The 20,986-nt window shown below is 39.2% G+C and overlaps 1 protein-coding gene across 1 annotated transcript in view; it reads left to right on the forward strand.

The window, feature by feature from the left end:
• The window catches only part of LOC145998537 (uncharacterized), a 28,649-nt gene extending 13,935 nt beyond the window's left edge, over positions 1-14,714 (forward strand). Inside the window, exons 3-4 of the mRNA XM_083134961.1 lie at positions 10,103-10,271; positions 13,336-14,714. Of these exons, the coding sequence (XP_082991087.1) occupies positions 10,103-10,271; positions 13,336-14,292 (1,126 nt within the window). The 3' untranslated portion in view covers positions 14,293-14,714. The remainder of the gene's footprint in view (positions 1-10,102; positions 10,272-13,335) is intronic.
• The last annotated feature ends 6,272 nt before the right edge of the window (positions 14,715-20,986 follow it).

Raw genomic sequence — 20,986 nt, forward strand, 5'->3', positions numbered from 1 at the left:
CCCTCGAAGGGCCTTGGCCCTCTCTCCCATACATATATACTATATACAGTATATTAATAATTACTTACAGATTAGGGGTTAATTAAGTAATAACATAAGAAAATTGGGTTTAATTTTGTAAACGCATTGGAAATTGAAACTGATTATCTTTTGTTACAGTCACAGAAGTTAGGAAACAAAAATACTGATATGTATCATCTATCAGTGTAAACGTTAGATTCTGGAGAATGCCTGGATAATTTGTCCATTCTTCGCAAATGAGGAGTTTATGAATAAATGATGCAAGGAAACCGGATATTTTTCGGAAAAGGATTGATACACACACATACATACATACATACATAGAGAATGAACTTCGATGGAAAACATACCACTTACAAGTTTTCTGAAGTGCAATTTAGATCCACTTTATGCTCAGGTAGGCAAATCGGGACTAGACCTACAGCTTGAAATAGGATCGAAACCACTGTGTCATGTGCCTCCAGCAGGAATCGAACCTGGAGCCAGGTCACTGGCACTGTCACGCTTAGCCAGTCCATTGTTCCTCAAGGACTCATCGGTTATGACGCACAAGCGGCTACAATCAGTACTCCTTGAAAAGCATAATGTATGAAAAATACACGAAAAAATCTGACAAAATTTGTCTATTTGTGGATCACTGTATGAATCTGTTTGAAATAGTTCCCTTGTACGAAGAAAAAGTAAACATAGTATTCGATGGAATTCTGATCATTTCCAAAGCATTTCCATGATAGAAAGTAAATTCGGCAAAATACAGAGCATTCCCTGACATTCGCTATGAGACTCGGCGGAAAGGGGCCCGGCATCGGCGCTTGTCTTTCCCGGTGAATGGATCCGCGACAGTCGCTTATATTAAACCTCGTAAAAAAGTTTAGAGTAACAGGGTCAGTTCTGAATAAAAGTGGAAAGAAAAATGGGAAAATAAAGTATACAAAGACAATCCGCACACCATCCGTGAGTTAAAAGATAGTATTGTACAAAAAATCGGGAGAATGACAGTAGACGAACTTGCACGTGTAAATGTCAATTTCCTTCGGAGATGCCAGGAATGTGTTGCAGCAGAGGGACATCATTTTCAACACCTTCTGTAGTCAAGGTTAGTACACAATATGAAAACTGTAATTTTAATAGCCGATTCTAGCGACTGTCGCTGACCCGTTCACCGGGAAAGACAAGCGCTGATGCCGGGCAGCTTTGCGCCGAGTCTCGTAGCGAATGTCAGGGAATGCTCTGTAGTAGTATGCTTGAAAGTAGGAAATGTAAAGTATATATTTTTTTTCGTTTTAAACATACGTTCAGTGTGAAATTCACATTCAGTAAAAGCAAAATAAACATTCAATACACAAGAACCTGTCTATTTATCGTCCGAAGTCACAGAGCATCCCAAAATTATCCGGACAATTTGTTCATGGAAATTAAAAAAAAGCCCTGTGAACAAAATAACAGTTTTATTTCCCACCCCAGCACTAATAAATCATCGTTCTTGAAGCAGAGATGTCCCATAGTTTAATATATAATGTGCGGAAACGAAAAATTGCAATGAGGAGAGGTACAAGTTACAGTAAAACAATAGTTAAACAATGGTAAACCAAATAAATATGGATATAATGTAAATATGTACTGTATTTGTTCGGTTACATATACATTGAGACAAATCCATGAAGAATTACATAATTATTATAATAACTCCATGCCTCTCCTGCATTCTGCCCGTAATTTTCCAGGCTTGTTCAAGTACGTTACTGCATATTACAAGAAACTGTATAATATGTTTCCTGATTTTCTACCTGAAATCTATTCCCTGTTGTCTGCTTTGTTTTTCTACCGTCTCTACTTTTCAGAGCTTCCAGGGCCTTCTTGCCTGTCGCGAATCCCACCCTGCAAGCTTGTTTACTCTGGAGGACCCTTCAGAAATATTTTTCCTCTAAAACGAACATGTGTTTCTCGTTCGGTGACCAGTAGACAGACCTCTTCTCGCCCCTCCCCCTTTGCCCTCCGCGACGAGCCTCGAGGGGTGAAGCGTGTGGCGGGGGTAGCTAGCAGACAGGCAGAAATTTAACATTACGCATATGGGAGAATTACTTTACTGGTACTCTTGGGAATATCAAACTTCCGATGGCGGAAAAAAACATATGATGGGGTAGAGGATCCATTGAAGATTATATTTTCAGAAGGAAAATACAAAACTCCCATTGGTTTAGCCGTAACTTGAATTTAAAGTTGCTCCTCCATAAGGAATACATGGGATTCTGTAAATACTAATTCATCATATTTTTCAAAGACCGCATAAGGCGTAATAATCAACTTAAGAAACCGCTTCCACTTGCCAAATGGGGAGAAATTCTTACTCTTCATTTCTGGCGGAGATCTTTGTAGTAGCATTGCTCATTCCGACGATATTGGAATAAATGCATGCCTGGTGCGTTATTGTCCCTCTTCGCCAGAGGAGAAGGAAATATGAAGGCATATTTGTTCTGTTAACCCCTTACAGATAGACAACCCACATTGTTCAGCTTATTGGCGGGATTGTATATATCCAAGGATTCGTGCTTTCTTACAGGAGAATCCTACGATGATCCGATGATTAGAATGTATGGTGTCCTAGCTTGCGTCTTAACGTGACGATAAGATCTTCGAAATATTGTATGTACCTTAGAACGGACACAGGGGGAGAAAATAAGTCATCAATTTTGTGGCCACGGATTGTGTCTACGGCTAGATTAATTGAAGAGCTGAGAGAGTGAACTCGTACAGAGCATTTCACGGTGGTTGTCGAAAAAACCATTTTTAAAATGTTACGAACACTACACCGCACAAGACAATTTGTTTTTTTAAAACTCTGTCGCTAATACATTTTCGAAGTACCAGTTTATAAATTAACAGCAATTTTAGGAAATTTATTGGTCAATAGCATAGGCGAAGTTCTGGAGGGCCCAGGGGGGGGGGGGGGCTGCCCCCCAACTTAAAGCAGACTAAAAAATAACACATGATTAAGCTCAGTTACTACATTTTTGTTATGAAGCCATACCGCAAATCTTGACGTTTGGCATGTTGGCATGTGTGGTAATTGTGCCGCAATAGCGGGTCTTAGACGATTTGATTGATGTGTACAGTTTGAAGAAAGAAATACGTAAAATGACTTTGTGTTGAGTCAACAGTTACTGCTGAGACATCAAAAGAACTTTTCAATTTAATTTTTCTAAAATTTCTGAAGCTTACTATTGTACCGTAACTTTTTAAAGAAATACGAGTATTCTATCAATAAAAAAATAATGAAATGCAAAATGCAATAATCGTATTGTTTTGCTTCTTTTAAAACTGACAACCAATATAATACAGATTCTCTAATTAATATTTGTTTACTTACGCGAGGAAATTTAACATTTTCAAATCCAAAAGGCCTAAAACTCAGTGTTTATAAGTTGTTTTTTTAATTTCCTCGGGAAGGCCTCCGGAACCCTTATAAAGTAGGGGACATTCAATAACGCTTAGGTACATCATATGCTTCTCGCAGAGTCTGTCCCTCCCCCCCCCCCAAGCAAAAGCTGAAACTTCGCCCATGGTCAATAGTTCTGAAATATTTTTTTAAATACTATAATGCGTTGTTTAGGAAAGAAGGAGTAGCCAATTCAAAGATACTATAACTATCACAGCTGTAAATTTAAAGCTCGTGAGCTGAAATATTTTAACAGGATTGTTCTTCTAAGGTCAAAGCTTCAAATATTGCTAACATTAATTTAGGCTATATCTTCCCACATTTAGAGCATCATTTGAGATATAATTTTAAAATAGAAGCTTTGTAACGCGTAACATAATTTAAGAGTGCTGATGGTGCTAAACAACACCAATTCTGCATTAACACCAAAAGGATTATCCTGTTACCACCATTTCTAGTGTAGTATTATTAAATTACTAGAAGTAGTAAAGTTACTTTCCATAAATACTTGCCTCTGACTGATCAGAATCCTATAGAAAATCCCATACACATAGTGTACCAATTCTAAAGACAAAGAAAGAATCTACGTAATGACAAGATTAAAAACAACAATAATTAAAAGTCTAAACTCGTTCAACATGAACAGGTCCAACTTAGGAAGTGAAGGAATTTGATTGGACTAAATGACTGCCCTTGTAAATAGACGTTATACAAGTAGAAATGAATTATCCATGAATATTTAATACTCAGATGTTTGAGCGACTTGTATTCATCATGAGTTTGAGAATTTGTGTTCGATTTGAATAAAATGTAGAAAAGGCGGGGAGGGTGGTAGCGCTTCCTCTTTTTACATTTCGATAGTTTTACCTCACATGTAGTACTTTGTGAGTCAACGGTGCAGATAGGACTGGCCTCCCCGATGGTGCAGTGGTAGCGTCGTCGCCTTGTAATCGAAGGGTTCAAGGTTCGATACCCGGTGGAGGCACATAGTGGTTCGGATTCAACTTTAAACTGTAGATCCAGTCCCGCTTAGCCTTACTGTGCATAAAGTGGACTTAAAACACTAAATCAATCAACCAACAAAAAGGTTTACTGTTTCTTTGCAAATCTTCAATTAATGTAAAATTTAGTATAAAAACATAATTTTTGCTGACTTTCTAACTTGAGATTTAAAGACAAATTATTATTTCGAATTCTTCATTAACAATAACAAAAGTGATATAAAATATTGGATAAAATTCTTGCCTTCGCTGAGAATCAAATTAGAGATGTACAGGTTAGGAAAGTGGAGGGAGAATTTCCTGGCGTCTTTCCCTTCAATGTGAACGGTGCCTCCTACGTTCTACATTCCATTCAAAATTTCTTCTTAGTTTAAGATATATTTTGCATCCCCTATAGCATAATGGTAAAGGTGACCCTTGTAATTTAAAATGTCCTAAGTTTGGTATCAGGTGGACGCCTAACAGTTAGTTCAATCCCACTATAAATATAGATCCAGTCCCGATTAGTCTATCTGTATATAAAGTAGACTTAAAACAGAAACTCAAGATACTCAAACGATTATCATAGGGTTGGCGGCGGTTGGTGCAGTGAGAGAGCCCCCTCTGCTCAATCAAAATTGTGAAACATAAACTTTTCAGTCAGTAAAACCATCGTGGTAAGAACATTAACATTTTTGTTTCAATTACATATTCGACGTCGAAATGTTCACCAGATTACCAATTGTAATAACTTTTCTCTGCTTTAAAAACTACACAAGGAAACAAGTTGAAAACGTGAATTGGACAAGGTTTCTTCTCTAGAACTGATTTTTAAAAGACCATGTCTTAGAGATGCTCTGAAGGATATTCTATTCTTAAAACGCCAATCAGAATAAGGGATCAGCACTTATGTATATTTTCTCCCGCAGGCACGTGACCGGGGGGGGGGGGGGGTGAGGCTGAAGACCGTTCCGAAATCCTACAAATATGTAATTAAAATAGGGTATACCGGTGATTAATTTTACTTACATTAAACATCTTGTACAATAACTTGTAATATATTGAGAAATTCATCTTCAGGGGTTCTATTCGCCACTTTTTCGCCCTTAGGTGGCAGCTGCTGATAAGGGATGAGCCTTCCCCTCGAAATAAAATTCTGGCTACGGGCCTGCTGTTCTGCATCGTGACTGTATGGTCCGATGCATCATGCTTTGAGCTCCGTCTACGGGACGCGCGCAGGTTCGAGTCTCTTAGGGGAAACGTATCAACTTTTCTCCTGAGATTTCGGCCTGTGTATAGGACCGGTTGCCACCCACCATCGTGAGGAGATTGGGAAGCTATGCATGAGTCACGGAAACCTACAACAAAGATTAGGGGTTCGCCGTGCTGACCGCACACAACTGGTTGGACTGGAAGTGAGGCCGGCAGTCGGTAGGTGGGCTCTGGCCCTCATGGGCTGTAGCACCGCGGGTTTACTTACGTATATTGGCGTAGCCATGTGTGCGTCCACAGAGGCTCGGCCTCTCCCTCGAAATTCTGTCACTTTATTTTGACCAATTCACTGGGATTTTTTAAAGAGTACTTTGTAACACGTATAATGCTGATCTTGAAGATCATACTATAATTAGTTGGACTGAAATTTCACTTGGGAAGCAATCAATTAACATTGGGAAAAATCACAATAGGAGAGAGCAACTAATGTGATGCAGGAACTGGTCATATGTTTCCACAGGGGATTCCCATCACCACTGAGAGTTTGTCCCCACCCTTGGCCGATTAGCCGGCCCCGTGGCGGAGTATTTATCTCATTTCGCTACGACGCCAGTGGTCCCGGGTTCGAATCCGGTCTGGGCATACGTGTCCTTCGTGAGCGTCTCTTCATCGATTACATCATATCATCATTAGCCAAGAGTGGCAGAAAGGCAAAGTAAAATAAACAAAATCAATCAACCTTGGCCGATTAAAGCTGCTGTGAACTCCAACGATGAGAACTGTGCAAAGGGACTTAATTCAGATCATAACAAAGAAAACTACTTCATCAAAGTGTAAGTTCAATATTATACTATTGTTTCCTGACATCTTTGTTACTACTGTACATTTTGTTACATTGTTTTGTCAGTCTTTGTCCTTTTCAGTTTTTCCATATGTTATAACGCATGTCCACGTTTCCCCTTTTTAAATTCCAGGTAGTTTCGCTCCTGCCCATCTCTAATAGGGACTCGATTCGTTAATAGTTTAAATAATAATTGTTACTAATTCTTGCCTTATTATCATCATCATTATTATATATCGGTTTTGTATAAAAAAACACCCCTTTCAAAAAAAATACTTTCTTTCAACTGATATTCTCTACCTCCTTCTTTACTCTCGATTGATAATTCTAACCTCAACAAGAAAATTCAACATAATTATAGTAGCCACTGTAATCAACCAAATGTATTCAATCAAAACTTCAGTGATGAAGGTTCTGTCTCTGGAGCCTGCCACTCGTCTCGCTCCATGCAAGAGTCAGCCAGCAAGCAGTGAAATGCGAATTGCTTTGCCAGTGGAGAAATTTTAGCCTCCGAAACCAGAATGAAAAGAAACAGGTGGGTGTCCTTTTCCTGGAAACCTCACTGCGGGAGTCACGCGGAGGGGAGGGGGTGGTGAAGGGAGGAAGGTTCTCTTCCTAGTCCCCTGATATGTCGCTAGGTGTCTCTGTATCGCATCGGGCCAGGAAACTACTTTCATGCCAACCTCCAGGCCACTCTTAATTCCCTGATTCAGAAAAAAAATAGTCAAAAAGGCGCATCGATAAATCCGGTAAGTACAGTGAAATGTTAGCTCAAATGGAGGGAAAACAAACGGTGTCAGTAGTGTTGAACGGAGTAATCAACAATTATAAAGGGTGACTAAAGAATCAGGCCACCACTGTCGCCAGACTTGTGGGGACACGTAAAGACTATCATGTACGCTAAGACAATTAGGATTGGGAGCGTCGAATTGAAGCATGCATATCAATGATGGGTATGTTCGTGTGCACGTATTTGTTTTCCTATGTAACCTGACTTTTGACTCACCCTGTATGTATAGTTACATAGCTGCTAATAAGAAGATGCGTAACTTACAAACACAATGTTCAGAAAAATGCAACTGAAAGCAGTTGCATTACATGCAACATAAACAAAAGCATAAAACGAAAAGAAAGCTTCACACATTCCCTCTATTTCACACACATACTGTACATACATACATACATACATACATACATACACACACACACACACACACGCAAACTCGCTCAAAATTAAATCTTGATACTCACGTTTATCTGCTCAGAACCTTCCACTTCAATTATGGCCAGAGTGCCAAACTGCATGCTTGCTAATGCTAGAAAAATCGTACAGGGACTTAGCATGCTCATAACAATTATAGAGGACATATAAAAATAATTATTACATCAGTAAAATAAAACAATATGTATCACAAGTAACAAGCACGTTTCATTTGCTAATGCACATGCAATGATAAGTAAAATTATAAACACATCATGCATAATTTAACTAATGACAAAATAACAACTCAACATGCATATTTTTATTTTGCAAGTAGGTTTTTTGTTTATGCTAAGAATAAAATATAATTATGAAGACAGTAAAAGTAATGGAAAACTTAATTTGATATCAAATTAGATAGAAAATTAACGATTCACATTTTTGAAAATTACCTTCAAAATTAGTCAGGTAAGGTACGGGTAACTAAGGTAATGAGGTTCTCTGAACTTTCGTACTTAATTGATAATATTGCTTTGGTCTGATGTACTGTCTAAGGCTAAATTATAAAGCTCAAAGAAAGTCAACATATATTCATTCATGAGGTAATTAAGACAACATTAAACAAAATGAGAATTGACTGAAGTTCTTGCCAATTTTTAAGGAGAACAGAATTGGGAGCCGAAAAGTTTTAGTCCTGTAGAATGAATTTTGGCCTTCGATAACTGGTAAACCTCAATCGAAGAAGGAGACTTGCCTTGTTTTCGCTGACGTGGCCTGATGGATGTGCCTTGGGATTCACAACCTGTGATTTTAAATTACGAAATGAGGCTGAAATTCTAATACTGGTGCCCATCGCAACCTATCAGATCATTACTTTTGACGACTACGTAATATAAACACTTTTGTACATGTTGTAAAGTCTGCTGTCATGGAGCATGTAGAGTTACTTATTTGCAGTTGGGATGTCATTAACTTATTTCCAAACTAAATTTTGTAGTGCAAAGTTTGAAGCTGTTTTGATGTGTGACACCTTGTCGGCACATTTAATCACATCGCTATTGTTGTCTAGTTTTCTAGACCGGAAATTTCGTTTCTAACCTCTTCAAAACTTTATTCCACAGGTCAGTTTAGTTGAATTATTTTATCAATATATCGGAACATCCAAATTAGGAGAGAAGGTTTCCACGCTACGAATCCCCACACTCTGTGTGTACTTTCATGGTAGTTTAAGGAATAATTTATTTGGTATGTGAATACTTTCAATTGAAAAGAATGAAAACGCACCATCATTCTGTATTTTTCAGCTACTATGTGTTTTCCTTGTACAACAGCTTGTGTATTTGTTCTTTCATTGCCAAATTCGTCAACACTGTTTAAAGTTTGGCGCATGTACGTCATGCATGAACCTGTCAATATTCTTGCATGTCACGTTTGAAGTAATGCAAGTAAGATATAAGACTTGTAGAAAGTGGCATGTAGCAGAACGACGTAGATGAGACACCATGTTGGTAATCTTCCATTGATTACTTCGGATCACTAGGTCACCAAGTCAGTTACAAAAGCTCTCATGGAAAGTTTCTATTAATATATACTGGAGTTTCAACAATAATCTTGCTCGAATTGCTACTTCCTACACGTGTGGCACATATGGTGATTTATTGTCCTAGTGTGCTTCCGGGGACTGAGAAATAAAAGAATGCATTTCTTCCTCTAGCCCCTCAGATGATAGGAATTATATGATTAATGCTCCAGAACAAATTCTCATGTGGATCTATACGCAGGTTTACAATTCAGATTTTTCCAAATTTCAATACAGAATTCAAATAGTAAATTTTTCTGTACTTTTATTTATCTAAATCGTTACGAAAACGTACTACAAGACTTCGCACATTATGATCTGAAATTTTAATTCAGTGTTGCCAGTGTACTGCTCAGTGGTTCTAATCCCACTTTAAATTGTAAGTCCAGTACTCATCAGCTTATCTGAGCATTAAGTTGAAACATACTGACTTCTCTCATAAATAGTTATTTTATACTAAATATGCAAGTTTCAGTTTTTTATGTGCCCTGTATGTGTCACCAGTGGCGTACTTTTGGGATGTGATAATGTCATAACTTTCTACTTTGAACCTCAAATACAGGAAAATGTGAAAAACAACACAGGACGGATTTACCTTATGGTAAACTATTCCATCAATATCTCTCGACACTCCGCAGTCTCATACATGATTTCAAGTACTGAATCAATTTCAAGTTACTGAACAGCACCATCCAGCCTGCCAACATTGTTTCAGCGATTACTTTGAGAATTATGGCGCTGTTAGCTCGCCTCCAACACGTTAATAAAGAGGAAGCTCGGTGACAACCAACAACAATTATGACCCCTACACATATTTAATTTCATATTTCAGGTCTAATGAAAAGTGCGAGAGAGCCGGAATCCTGCCGCATCCGTCGGACTGCAGAACTTTCCGCGTCTGCGTGAGGAACGGGACATCCCTGAAGCTGGCAGGGGTGTGGACATGCAAACCAGACACCGTATTCTCTGCGAAGGATGGAACTTGCGTTTCAGAAACAAAGGTAATACGACCCGATGAATGTCATAATTCAGTAATTACTATATTTTTATTTTGTTACTGTAAGCGTTATTACTATATTTACTTATTTACCTTCAACAGCCACCACAATCTGAAAGTTCTGGCAAATGTCAGGAAGGTTGGTCCTATGTAAATTTTGGCCAATAAATGTATCAAATTATGACCTACAGAAACGCCAATTTGCTGTGTTTTTCACCTAAACACTGCTCATAAAGTGCTTCACTTTCTAAAACATTTGTGTTCATATGATCGTATAACATTACTGCAGCCATTTGTAGCATTCACAACCAATCTGGCCTGCGTAGGTACATCGCGGTGGACAGGCCGCTTGGAACTTGTAAAGAAGCTGGATGGGTTGATTAAGGTTATTTTACTTCGCTTTTCTGCCACTCTTGGCTAATCGTCACGAAGAGTGATGATATAATATCGTAATAATCCTCAAATATTGATTAAAACAGCTCAAAATCCCAGACCCTGGCCATCATTTTCCAGACAGGAACCCGACAATAAGAAATGCGGTGTTAGATATTACCCAAGCTTTACTGGGACACCAACGCCGTAAACATGTGAGCAGGTGAAACCCAGGAAGAGAATACAGGTGACTGACTCCACATTGCTTAGTAAAATCTATGACAATAAATATCTGGGACAAGAGAGGTCATGAGGCAGTTTGAGAGCGAACGTTGAGAGGTGCAAAACGAGGATTGAGCGAGGAAACGTTGGAGCGAGTTACAAGTCGAACTCTTGAGACACTGTACACTCACGACCATAATCGCTCACCGCCGAACTCCAGGCAGAGACAGGTGCGGTATATCATTCCATTTTACCAGGCTGCTCCTTTCTTCGAGCGTATAAAATTCAAGTGTTGTGTTTTGCCATTTGTGTGTAAATTTATCACCTCTCGCATGTTGCCATTAAGCTCACCATGAATAGCGAGTACGCCGTTAGTGAGGATAAATGATGAATGAGCTACACTACCCAGGTTCGATCCCAGTTCCCTTGAGGTACGTGGAGATGCGGGTCGTAAACTATACGTCACGATATGATGAAATTGATGAAGGGGACACTCGCAGAGAACACCCATGTCCAGGCTGGGATTCGAACCCGGGACCCCTCGGTATGCAGAGCCCTCTTTATCTGATACTAGACACTAACTATCGCACATATAAAATGTTTCAGAGTTTTCAGGTATTAATTTGAAAATGCGTTATTTTGTCAGATTTTTGTTTCTGCCCGATGGTTTCAGAATTCAACAAAACTTTGATATCTGGCGTCAAGAACATTCTTATAATTGGATAGTTTAATGGATATAAGTTTTGCAATTATAAAGCGTAATTTACACGAGATGGGTGAAAGAAGAGGATAAATGAGTTGTTTGTTCCCCATATCAACTATGTCCTTCTTTGAATGCTACATTCATTAAGTTTTAATAAAAACTAAAACGGGTGATTTATGTGAGAGTTTTCGAATATTTTGTTACCTATAATTGTAAATAACAACTTCAAGCTAGGGGAGTCAAATTAAAGAATATACACGTGTACGTACACTCATACACTCTACTCCAAAGAAGTTAATCTGCCACTCAATAAATAAATAACATTAGACAGACTGTAGTATAGAGAGATTCAGAAGAGGCTCTGAATAAATAAAAGCGAATTTCTAACGAAAATGGAAACACAATCCTTTTCTTCTCTTCTCATTATTCTGATATGAGTCGGGTTAACAAAAATGCCAGAACAGACCTTTGCTGCCTGTTCGTTCCTGCTCTCAACAGAGAAATTGTATTCAATTTCGAAATGGTAGTTAAACAAATATGCATGTAATATCATACACTGTGTACCATGAGATAATTAACGACAGCACTTCCCTTTGAGGATGCCTTGTCAATAGATGTGAGGAATAGTAAACAAACTGTAGTACAATACTCAGGAGAAAAAGAATGGGGAAATGTTAAGGGATAAAATTGAGCGATGAAATACAGACACATGACATCAACAATACTGAAGTTCACACCAATTGCTGTGGACTTCCGGCTGGCATATTGAGTTGCAAAAACGTCCATAACGTTACATTGATCAAAGTATTGCAAATGTTGGTACATAGATAAACAACTGAATTTAATTAATAATATTCATGTAGAGCAAGATACATATTTACACATGGCCATCTCGAATTCTAAATGAATGTTCCACTTTGTGCACAGTAAGGCTAATCGGGACTGGACCTACAGAATAAAGCGGGATCCGAACCACTTGTATCTCCATCGAGTATCGAACCCGGGACCCCTTGGTTACAAGGCGACGATGCTACCACTGCGTCATCGGAGGGGTCACTGCAAGAAGGAAAGTAACTCTGCTGAACTGACAATAAAGAAATGGCCACAGGTTAAATTGATGTCACTGCAACAATACTTAGGCGCAAAGATAAGAATGCTCACAATAAACAGCTCTGAAACCATGGTAGAGTTCTTGACAAGAGTAAACAAAGGAACGTGAAATGATGTGCAGGGTAAGCTTTTCCCGAAATGTAAGCGTAAATTAGGCACAAACGCACACTATACTCTGTCCAGGGAATTGCTGGAGCGAGGGAACGAAAGCAAGACTCTACGCAAGTAGTGCGAGGGAACAGGATTGCGTGGAGGGGGAAAGCGACTGCCGTTACCAGCCTTTCCAGCAGCGTGTACTGCTTCGCTCCGCCCACTTTCTTCCCTGTTCTACCTTTATGCGCGGTTCTGCTCCAGAGATTCCCACACGAGCGTAACTTTGGGACCAAATTTTGAGGGGGTAAAACAAATTTGGGCCTAATTTTGAGGGGGAAGAATCAACCCTGAGGCTTAACTTTGGGAGGGGGGGAGAAGAGACTTGAAAAGTTCTCCATCTCCTAAAATAGCGTCCAGGATTATATGCTAAATAACTGTGACGTTTGCGAAATCACGAGCATTACTCTTAATTACTTGCTCCTCAGTTTCCCTAACTAAATTTGAATAAACCTGAAAATTTTGAGAGCATAGTGAGAAATTTGATTTATTATAATTATTTATTTTACAGGCTAACAGATGCGCCACTACAGCACGATCGCCAATCGACGATCCGTACTTAATCCCAGCGCCTTTACCCCAGCACACCCAATGTCGCAATCCAGGCGTCAACTGCCTAGGGTGCAGCACGCTTCTCCTATGCAACATGAACCTTGACGGAACCTCAACTCCGATACTGAGCTTCAACTGTCAGAACAATGGCGGGGCGAGCTTCTGCGACGCTTATCAAGGAACGTGCGTCTCGGAATCATATGCATGCTCGCATTCCAGGACCCCTCCGGGGCATTCCGGTCATCCGGGCCAGCGACCACCGTTCGTCTGCCGGAGCCGAGGCCTCTTCGCCGATCCGGAGCTCCACGACTGTTCCGGTTACATAGTGTGTCTAAGACCCGGAGGATCGCCGATCAGGAGGCTGTGCGGAGGGAACACGAGGTTCAGCAACACGTTCCAGACGTGCGTGTCGACGCTTATGGCTCCTCCAGAGTGTTTCCAGCAACCTCCCCCGCCTGCCTTCCAGTGTCCGTACGAGGGTAACTTCGCAGACACCTCCTCTCACGATTGCACCAGGTACTACGAGTGCAAGAGCTTTGGTGCGCGCGGACGTCAGCTGGTGCCGGTGTCCCGCACCTGCAACTTCGGAGAGGCCTTCAACGACGGTGCAGGACGGTGCATGAACTCTTACTTCGTGAGGTGCAACGGTGTCAACCCCGATGTGAACTATGATGGTCCCGTTGAGGAGATGAGCGCGTGTCCGTCGAGGGACGGGGCCTTCGCCGACCCCAACTCCCCCGGCGACTGCGCGAGCTACATCGTGTGCGTGAACGGGTGCATTGTGGACAGGGGTAGATGCCCCCCAGGGTACGTGTTCGTCCCTTCTCCGGACGGACGAGTTAGCTGCAGCCCGACGAACTACAGTCCGGACTGTGGTCAAAACTCCAGATCGAGGCAACGAAGCTTCTTTTTTTAAATTAGTCAGCTGAATTCACATCTACCCCTCACCCCGAGTGAACCAATATCGTAGTTGATTAACCTTTGTATAACATAGAACATGCTTCCACCTTTACATCAGAATACACTAAATTAACCCTCTACTTCTTCGGATAGTCCGTATTCTATAGATACCATATCAGACTTGGATAATGGGGAGAAAGCAAGACATGACAATGCATGCGCAAAAAAAAAGACCCACAGTATTCTTCAAGTTTCTTGACACACAACGCAAAACCAATGAAAATGTAGATTTCTTTACCCCTCCACACAACTTTCTTGCTGTAGTCGAAAACATTACCAGACTAACATCTCAGTGTTACTAATATAGTATAGGATCTATTATTATATTATTTATTTTATGCTAATCCTTTTATAATCCATGATGTATTTATTACTTGCTCCTGGTATTAAATATTTTTTACAAATTATAGTTGATTTGCATTTGTTACAAATCCTCTTAATTTCTTTCATACTTATCTTGTTCAGACCCACTATCAGAATTTCGATATTTTGTGAACTGTGAATAAAATTTGTTCTCCAGATTAAGTTTATTGAGGAAACAAATCTCTTTGTATTTCAACGCAGTTTTTCATAACAACATATGTCATATGTGATACAGGTAAAAGGAAAGGTGAATCTGATTTAGTAATGGTAATATTTTTTTTTTTACATAAACCTACAACATATCTGTACAGTATTAGCAATATTATTATATCAAAAAGTAAATATATATCTAAATGAGATAAAAATAATTGCTTGCGGTACCCAGACATTGTTACACCCTTTACAAACTTCAAGCAGCCACAAAATTTCCCTTCCCTACAAATGTCTGCTCAAATTTATGCATTGCTATAAGCTTCCAGAAACTATGGTGTTAATCATGCAAAATAATATGAAAATTTTAGCAAAACTAAACTGAGCTTGTAGAAATGTAAAAGGCAAGTATTATATACGACACAATAATCTGTCCACTGTAAAGATGGTGTGGTTGGAGAATAAGAAATACAGCTTTTAAGAGGAACATATTATTGCTCAATTGCAGAAGAATCATTACATCTTATTTAACCTTACTGGACAGTTCAATACCAAGAAATGGGAAAAGAACCTTCACATTATTCTCTATCATGCACGTGGAAACAGAAAATTAAGAAGAGTTAACTATCTATATACTCATACACAGAGCTAAACATGTGTATAAACAATTTTTGTATGTAGTTTATTATTAAAGACAATTAACGTCGCTCTTCAACCTCTTTAGCCTAATCGCAGCTACGAGGTTAAATGTTGAAATTAGATGAAATGAGAAAAAAAACACAATAAATATCCATGACGTGGCCAGGACTTTCCAGCCGAGATAGCAGATCGATATTTGGAGAGATGAAAGATATTAATGAGGCAACTGACCATCTGTGTTATGCCAGTCAAGTTTTAATTATTCCCTACTCACTCACGAGTTCTGATATGTATTTTTGTGTGTTTTTACTAAAATGTCTGCATATATACGCACTTTAATCTGTGTAGAAAATACGAGGATAAACCAAACTCAAATGTCCTCTACACTGTTTCCAACCACACACCGCTCATAGCGAGATTATGCCCTGATTACTTGAGGTTCGGAAGTACGCCACTAGGTGGCAGTAGCATCCAGTAACAAATTCGTCATTTAATGTTTGAAACATTCGGCTGAGCAATGGCTACTGAGCAGATCGTGAATAAGTTTTCGGTTTTCAAGGGACAGCATCGATTGAAAACTACTGTGAGTGTGCAGACTTCATAGTACGAATGTGATGAATACACAGTCCATCTTTATTAGTCGAGACAATCGACGCTCTTGCGCATGTGCTAACTGGACGAGTCCACTGGAAAAATAGGGGTTACTGCTACAAGTATAACACTGATGGGGATATAAGTGTCCTCCTTTTATATCGATTTGAATTCATGGATATATATTGTTTAGACAGGGTCCCCAAAACAGAAGCAGTGGTATATACTTCAGATGTGTAGGCTAAGTATCAACTTCTGGAAGTAACTCGCTTACTTATTTTGAGTAACCTTAACTAGTTACAACTTGAAATTAGTATCTGCAACTGAGTAACTTTTGTAAATATCTAGTAACGAAATTAAAAGTTATTATTCTTAGCAAGTTGGCGCTTCCAATTGAAATTGTGAGAGAAAGGTTATACTTTATTGTCAAAATCAGTGCATGTCCAAGTGTGTTTAGAACATAAGAAATGTCAATTGCGGAAGAAATTGCTGAAGTTCACCTGGCTTACTTCCTTTCAAACAAGATAAAACGTAAAGGAGACAATAGGCTTTGGTCATATTTAAGTTAATATTTCCAATTTCACGGGTCAAATTTTCAGTTCGACTCTCCCTGTTCTCAATTACGGAGCTTACATTTTGCGTTTTTGCTTACTTGACTATTTTCAATTCCCTATTACAGAGTATGAGCTCTTTGCCGAATTATAGGATATACATTGGCTGGCGAATCACTACCGTAGGTGAATACATGCAGGAAGACTTCAGAAAACAAGTCACCATTTTCCATTGTGGAAATGAACACTTTCTGGTGCTGTTGCCCGAGGGACAAGTTGCCGAGTCATCTGCCGCAGGTAGGAAGGAAATGACCTAAAAGCATGTAACACTATGTTAAGGTTACCAATCTTCTTGGGGATGTGTTGGGATCTGCACTGCCAAATGTTCAGCTACATATTCTCGGCCATTAGTCCAACCCTAACCTACTGTTATAGGGAGATCCCGCCGATGGTAGGAATTGGCTGCCCATATCAAGACTTGGTGTCGAGTATCAAAGCCAGGGCCGGATTAACCTATGGGCAACTGGGGCAATTGCCCTGGGGCCCCCACCAAAAGGAAGTTCTGAAGGGCCTCCACCAAAAAAATATTTTAACCAGCTGGCTATGCTTGTGTAAAATTACATAAGTTGTATTTTAAGAATAAAAAAAATCAATATTGTCGTATGTCTGCACTCTTCTGGATCCAATTGTAGCACAGCTCTCAGTCAATCTGTTTGTAGATATATGAAGCTCAGTATACTTTATACCATGGATTGGTTTGGCCGTGATGTGGAAATAAGACACACTTATTTAAACAATCAATTCTCAGATACGATTAAGATAATAAATAATCCAACGAAGTACATAACTTCCTTTTGTTAATAACATCGTATTAGAACTGTGAGTTCTAAGCAGTAGCAATGTCAAACATCAGGAAGACATCCCAATGGAACTGTCCATGTATAATATTGTATGTAAGGATCCGTTCTGCAATACATTTCCCAATGTCGAACTTCTCTTTAGAATGTATTTGGTCTTAATGGTAACATACTGCAGCAGAGAAAAAGATCTTTCTCAAAAATGAAATTAGTGAAAAACAGGTTTCGTTCTGCCATGGGACAGGATCGCTCATCGAATCTTTGTTTATTAAGCATTGAACATGAACTTCTTCGTGAATTGGACTTCGATGATATAGTAGATGAATTTTCAGCGAAAAAGGTAAGAAAAGTGTGTCTACTATAAGTATTAAGCCTTTGGGAATTTTCTTGAAGAAAGTGTAGTTACTACAATTTCCACAATGAACCTGTCGGTAATTGTCCAGTAGATGGACCGTGCATATGTAGTGACATATTTACTCTTAATTGTAAATAATATCATTTATAAAAAAATATGTACTGTACTTACGTACGAGAATTGTACGTAATTGACTGCTCAATTCTGTTTCCGTCTGAACCCCCTTAGTATTTACCATATATTGTAGTTACGGTGTTCACTCTTCATAATATACTGTAGACATTTAGATGCAGAACTTTACTGCTGCTATAGCGCTACAATTTTCGTCCTGTAACTTTATTTTACTGCGCTATTCTCCCTACAAACCTATCTGCGATATGCTCGATTGTGAATGACTACTGATTCTAAAATCAGGTATACTATTTTAACTGCTGAAAATTGGTGGTTAACATATTAAGCTAATAAAGCTCCTAGTAAACAAAATGGGGAGCCCCCCACAAAAAAATTTGCCCAGGGGTCTCCACAAACCTTGATACGGCCCTGATGAAAGCCACACTGACTCGCCCAGTTCACTGTCTACAGCCTATCTTATCCTGTTCGATGCTCACTTCGCACCTCCTCCTACAAGAGCCAATCATTGAGGCTTCCTCTTCCTCCTTCCTTACTAAATTTGTGAACCTTTCCACACGGAACAAACATCTTGACACGTTCTATACGCACACAATGTTACTTCACGCGTCGTATTATTTTACTATTAATATTAACTTAATAATACTCAGCGGTGAACGATGAGACTCGGTGAAGTACACAGACTCCTCTCAGGTACAGGGATAGTGTTAGGCAAAGACAATTCACAGCACAGAGAAATAAAACCACATTACTGTCGTATGTATAAACTGAAAAGTTTTATTCTTTATTTATTGCAATTATAATGCAACTATACTTGAGACGAAGGCGAGGATTTCGCTTTGTCGATGAATTGACTCAATTAAAACGCATAAAACTCAATGCGTGGCTATCGGCAAGCCTATGATCACATAGACCTAGCTTGCGCCCCGAACTACCACACCAAGAGATATGCAATGATAACTGAGCCAATATTTGCTCTTTAGCCTTTTATTTCCAAATTAATCTTTAGGCTAACTTTATTATTTGACGTAGAATGGTTGCAGTATTGTGCATACCATCAATGCATGGCTATCGGCGTACCTATGTTCACATAGGCCTAGCTTGCGCCCCGAACTACCATACCAAGATGTATGCACAACACCGAGGAGTTCTTTTTAAGTTTAAAAGCTTCGTCGATCCGTGGCGAAAAAGTGTGGTGATTCTTACGCGACATCCTCGCTTTTATACTATTTTCGAGAACACAGATTAAAGTACAGATGAATCACTCACTATCTACAAAAGGTTACTATCAACAAAACTGACATCTATACATCTTTAGAAATACAAATTCGTATAGAGCACTCTTGCAAACAAAGATACATTAAATTACTCATAACAGAGCATAAAATACAATAAACATTAAACAAAAGATATATATTACAAACAAGGTGCATTATTACCTTTAATAACAAAGAAATTAGGCCTTCTGTTACAAAAAATAAATACATTAGTGACATATCTTCTACTGGTGACGTCACACAAAAATGTGGATCATATCATCTGCCCCTTCCTTTCGGAAACTAAGTTTCAGGAAGGAAGTTATCGACCTGGAGGAAACTTAGTTTTAAAGTACAAATTCTTTCTTTTTATCCTCCGAAAAACGCACCAGTTTTAGGTTATCCAAGTTAACCTTACCATATAATTCTTTAGTCCTTGGAATTAGCAATGTCACAACATTATTTTCAACTTTGTCCACTAGATAAGGTCCTATCCACAACATAAATAACTTTTGAATGGTCCTATCTAATGAGGAGCTTAAGGAATGGTTTTTAACCATCACGAAGTCTCCAACTGTCACTGTCTTGGCGTTTCCCTTCTGTTTTAAATTCTTCGACAGCTTCTTCTTCTCCCTGACTTGGGCTAAGAATAATTTGGACTTCCAATCCGGTTGGGCTTCTTCCCATTCGGGCCAATTGAAATGGGTTAGGATCTCTCTGGGTATGGAATGGTTGAAGAATAGTTCAGCAGGTGAATATCCAGTAGTCTCAGAAATGGAATAATTAATTAACCAAACAACTTTTGATATGTATCGAGACCAAGTCTGATGTTCTCGATAACAAAATAAACGAAGTAATCTGACTATCTCTTGATTTGCTCGTTCTACCATGTTCCCCTTTGGATTGTAAGCTGTTGTGCAAACGTGATGGATATCAAGCTTTTTGGTAAATTCGTGCCACTGCTTAGAGGTAAACTGAGCTCCTCTGTCGCTCATTGTAAACGTAACGTTTGGATAGTGAGCAAAATATCCTCTCTGAAGCGTGTTTATAATTTCTGTGGTGCTGGCAGTCCGTAAAGCATATGCGGAGACAAAACGTGTACCCACATCAATAAGGCTCAAGATGTACTGGTATCCATTAGACCGAGGAAGCTTACCAATCAAGTCCAGAGAAAGCATCTCATGAGGTTGCTTGGGACTGATATGAAGGGTCTCTTTGAGTATCCCCAATTTGTCTGGTTTACTCTGGGCACAAATTTCACAATCTCGGATGTACTGTATCACGTCATCCTTCATGCCTTTCCAGAAGTATCGTACTGCAAGTCGCTTCAATGTCTTGGATACTCCAAAATGTCCAGCTTCATCATGAATTACTTTCAAGAGAGGTTGCTTCATTACCACCGGAACACACAATTTCCAAAGGGACTGATTGTCTGATCCTCTCTTAAATAAAATTCCTTCTTGAATGCGATAGGAACGATGCAATCTGAGGTTAGGTTCCTGAGAATTTAAAGATTGGAGTAAATTTTTGCAGAATTCATCTTCAGATTGTGCCTCTCTCCACTTGTCGACGTCATCTATTTCTCCTCTTTCGGCCCACAGGTAGTTTATTCTGAATGTCTGCTGGCTATTTTCAGGATGAATCTGGGGTATATCATTAGCAGGATACCGAGATAAAATATCTGCCAGATCGTTTTGGCGACCAGAGACGTATACTATTTTATACTGGTACTGTTGGAGTTTTAAAGACCAGCGAGTCA

The sequence above is a fragment of the Lepisma saccharinum genome, chromosome 14, assembly GCF_977018435.1.
Source record: "Lepisma saccharinum chromosome 14, izLepSacc3.1, whole genome shotgun sequence".
Lineage (NCBI taxonomy): Eukaryota > Metazoa > Arthropoda > Insecta > Zygentoma > Lepismatidae > Lepisma > Lepisma saccharinum.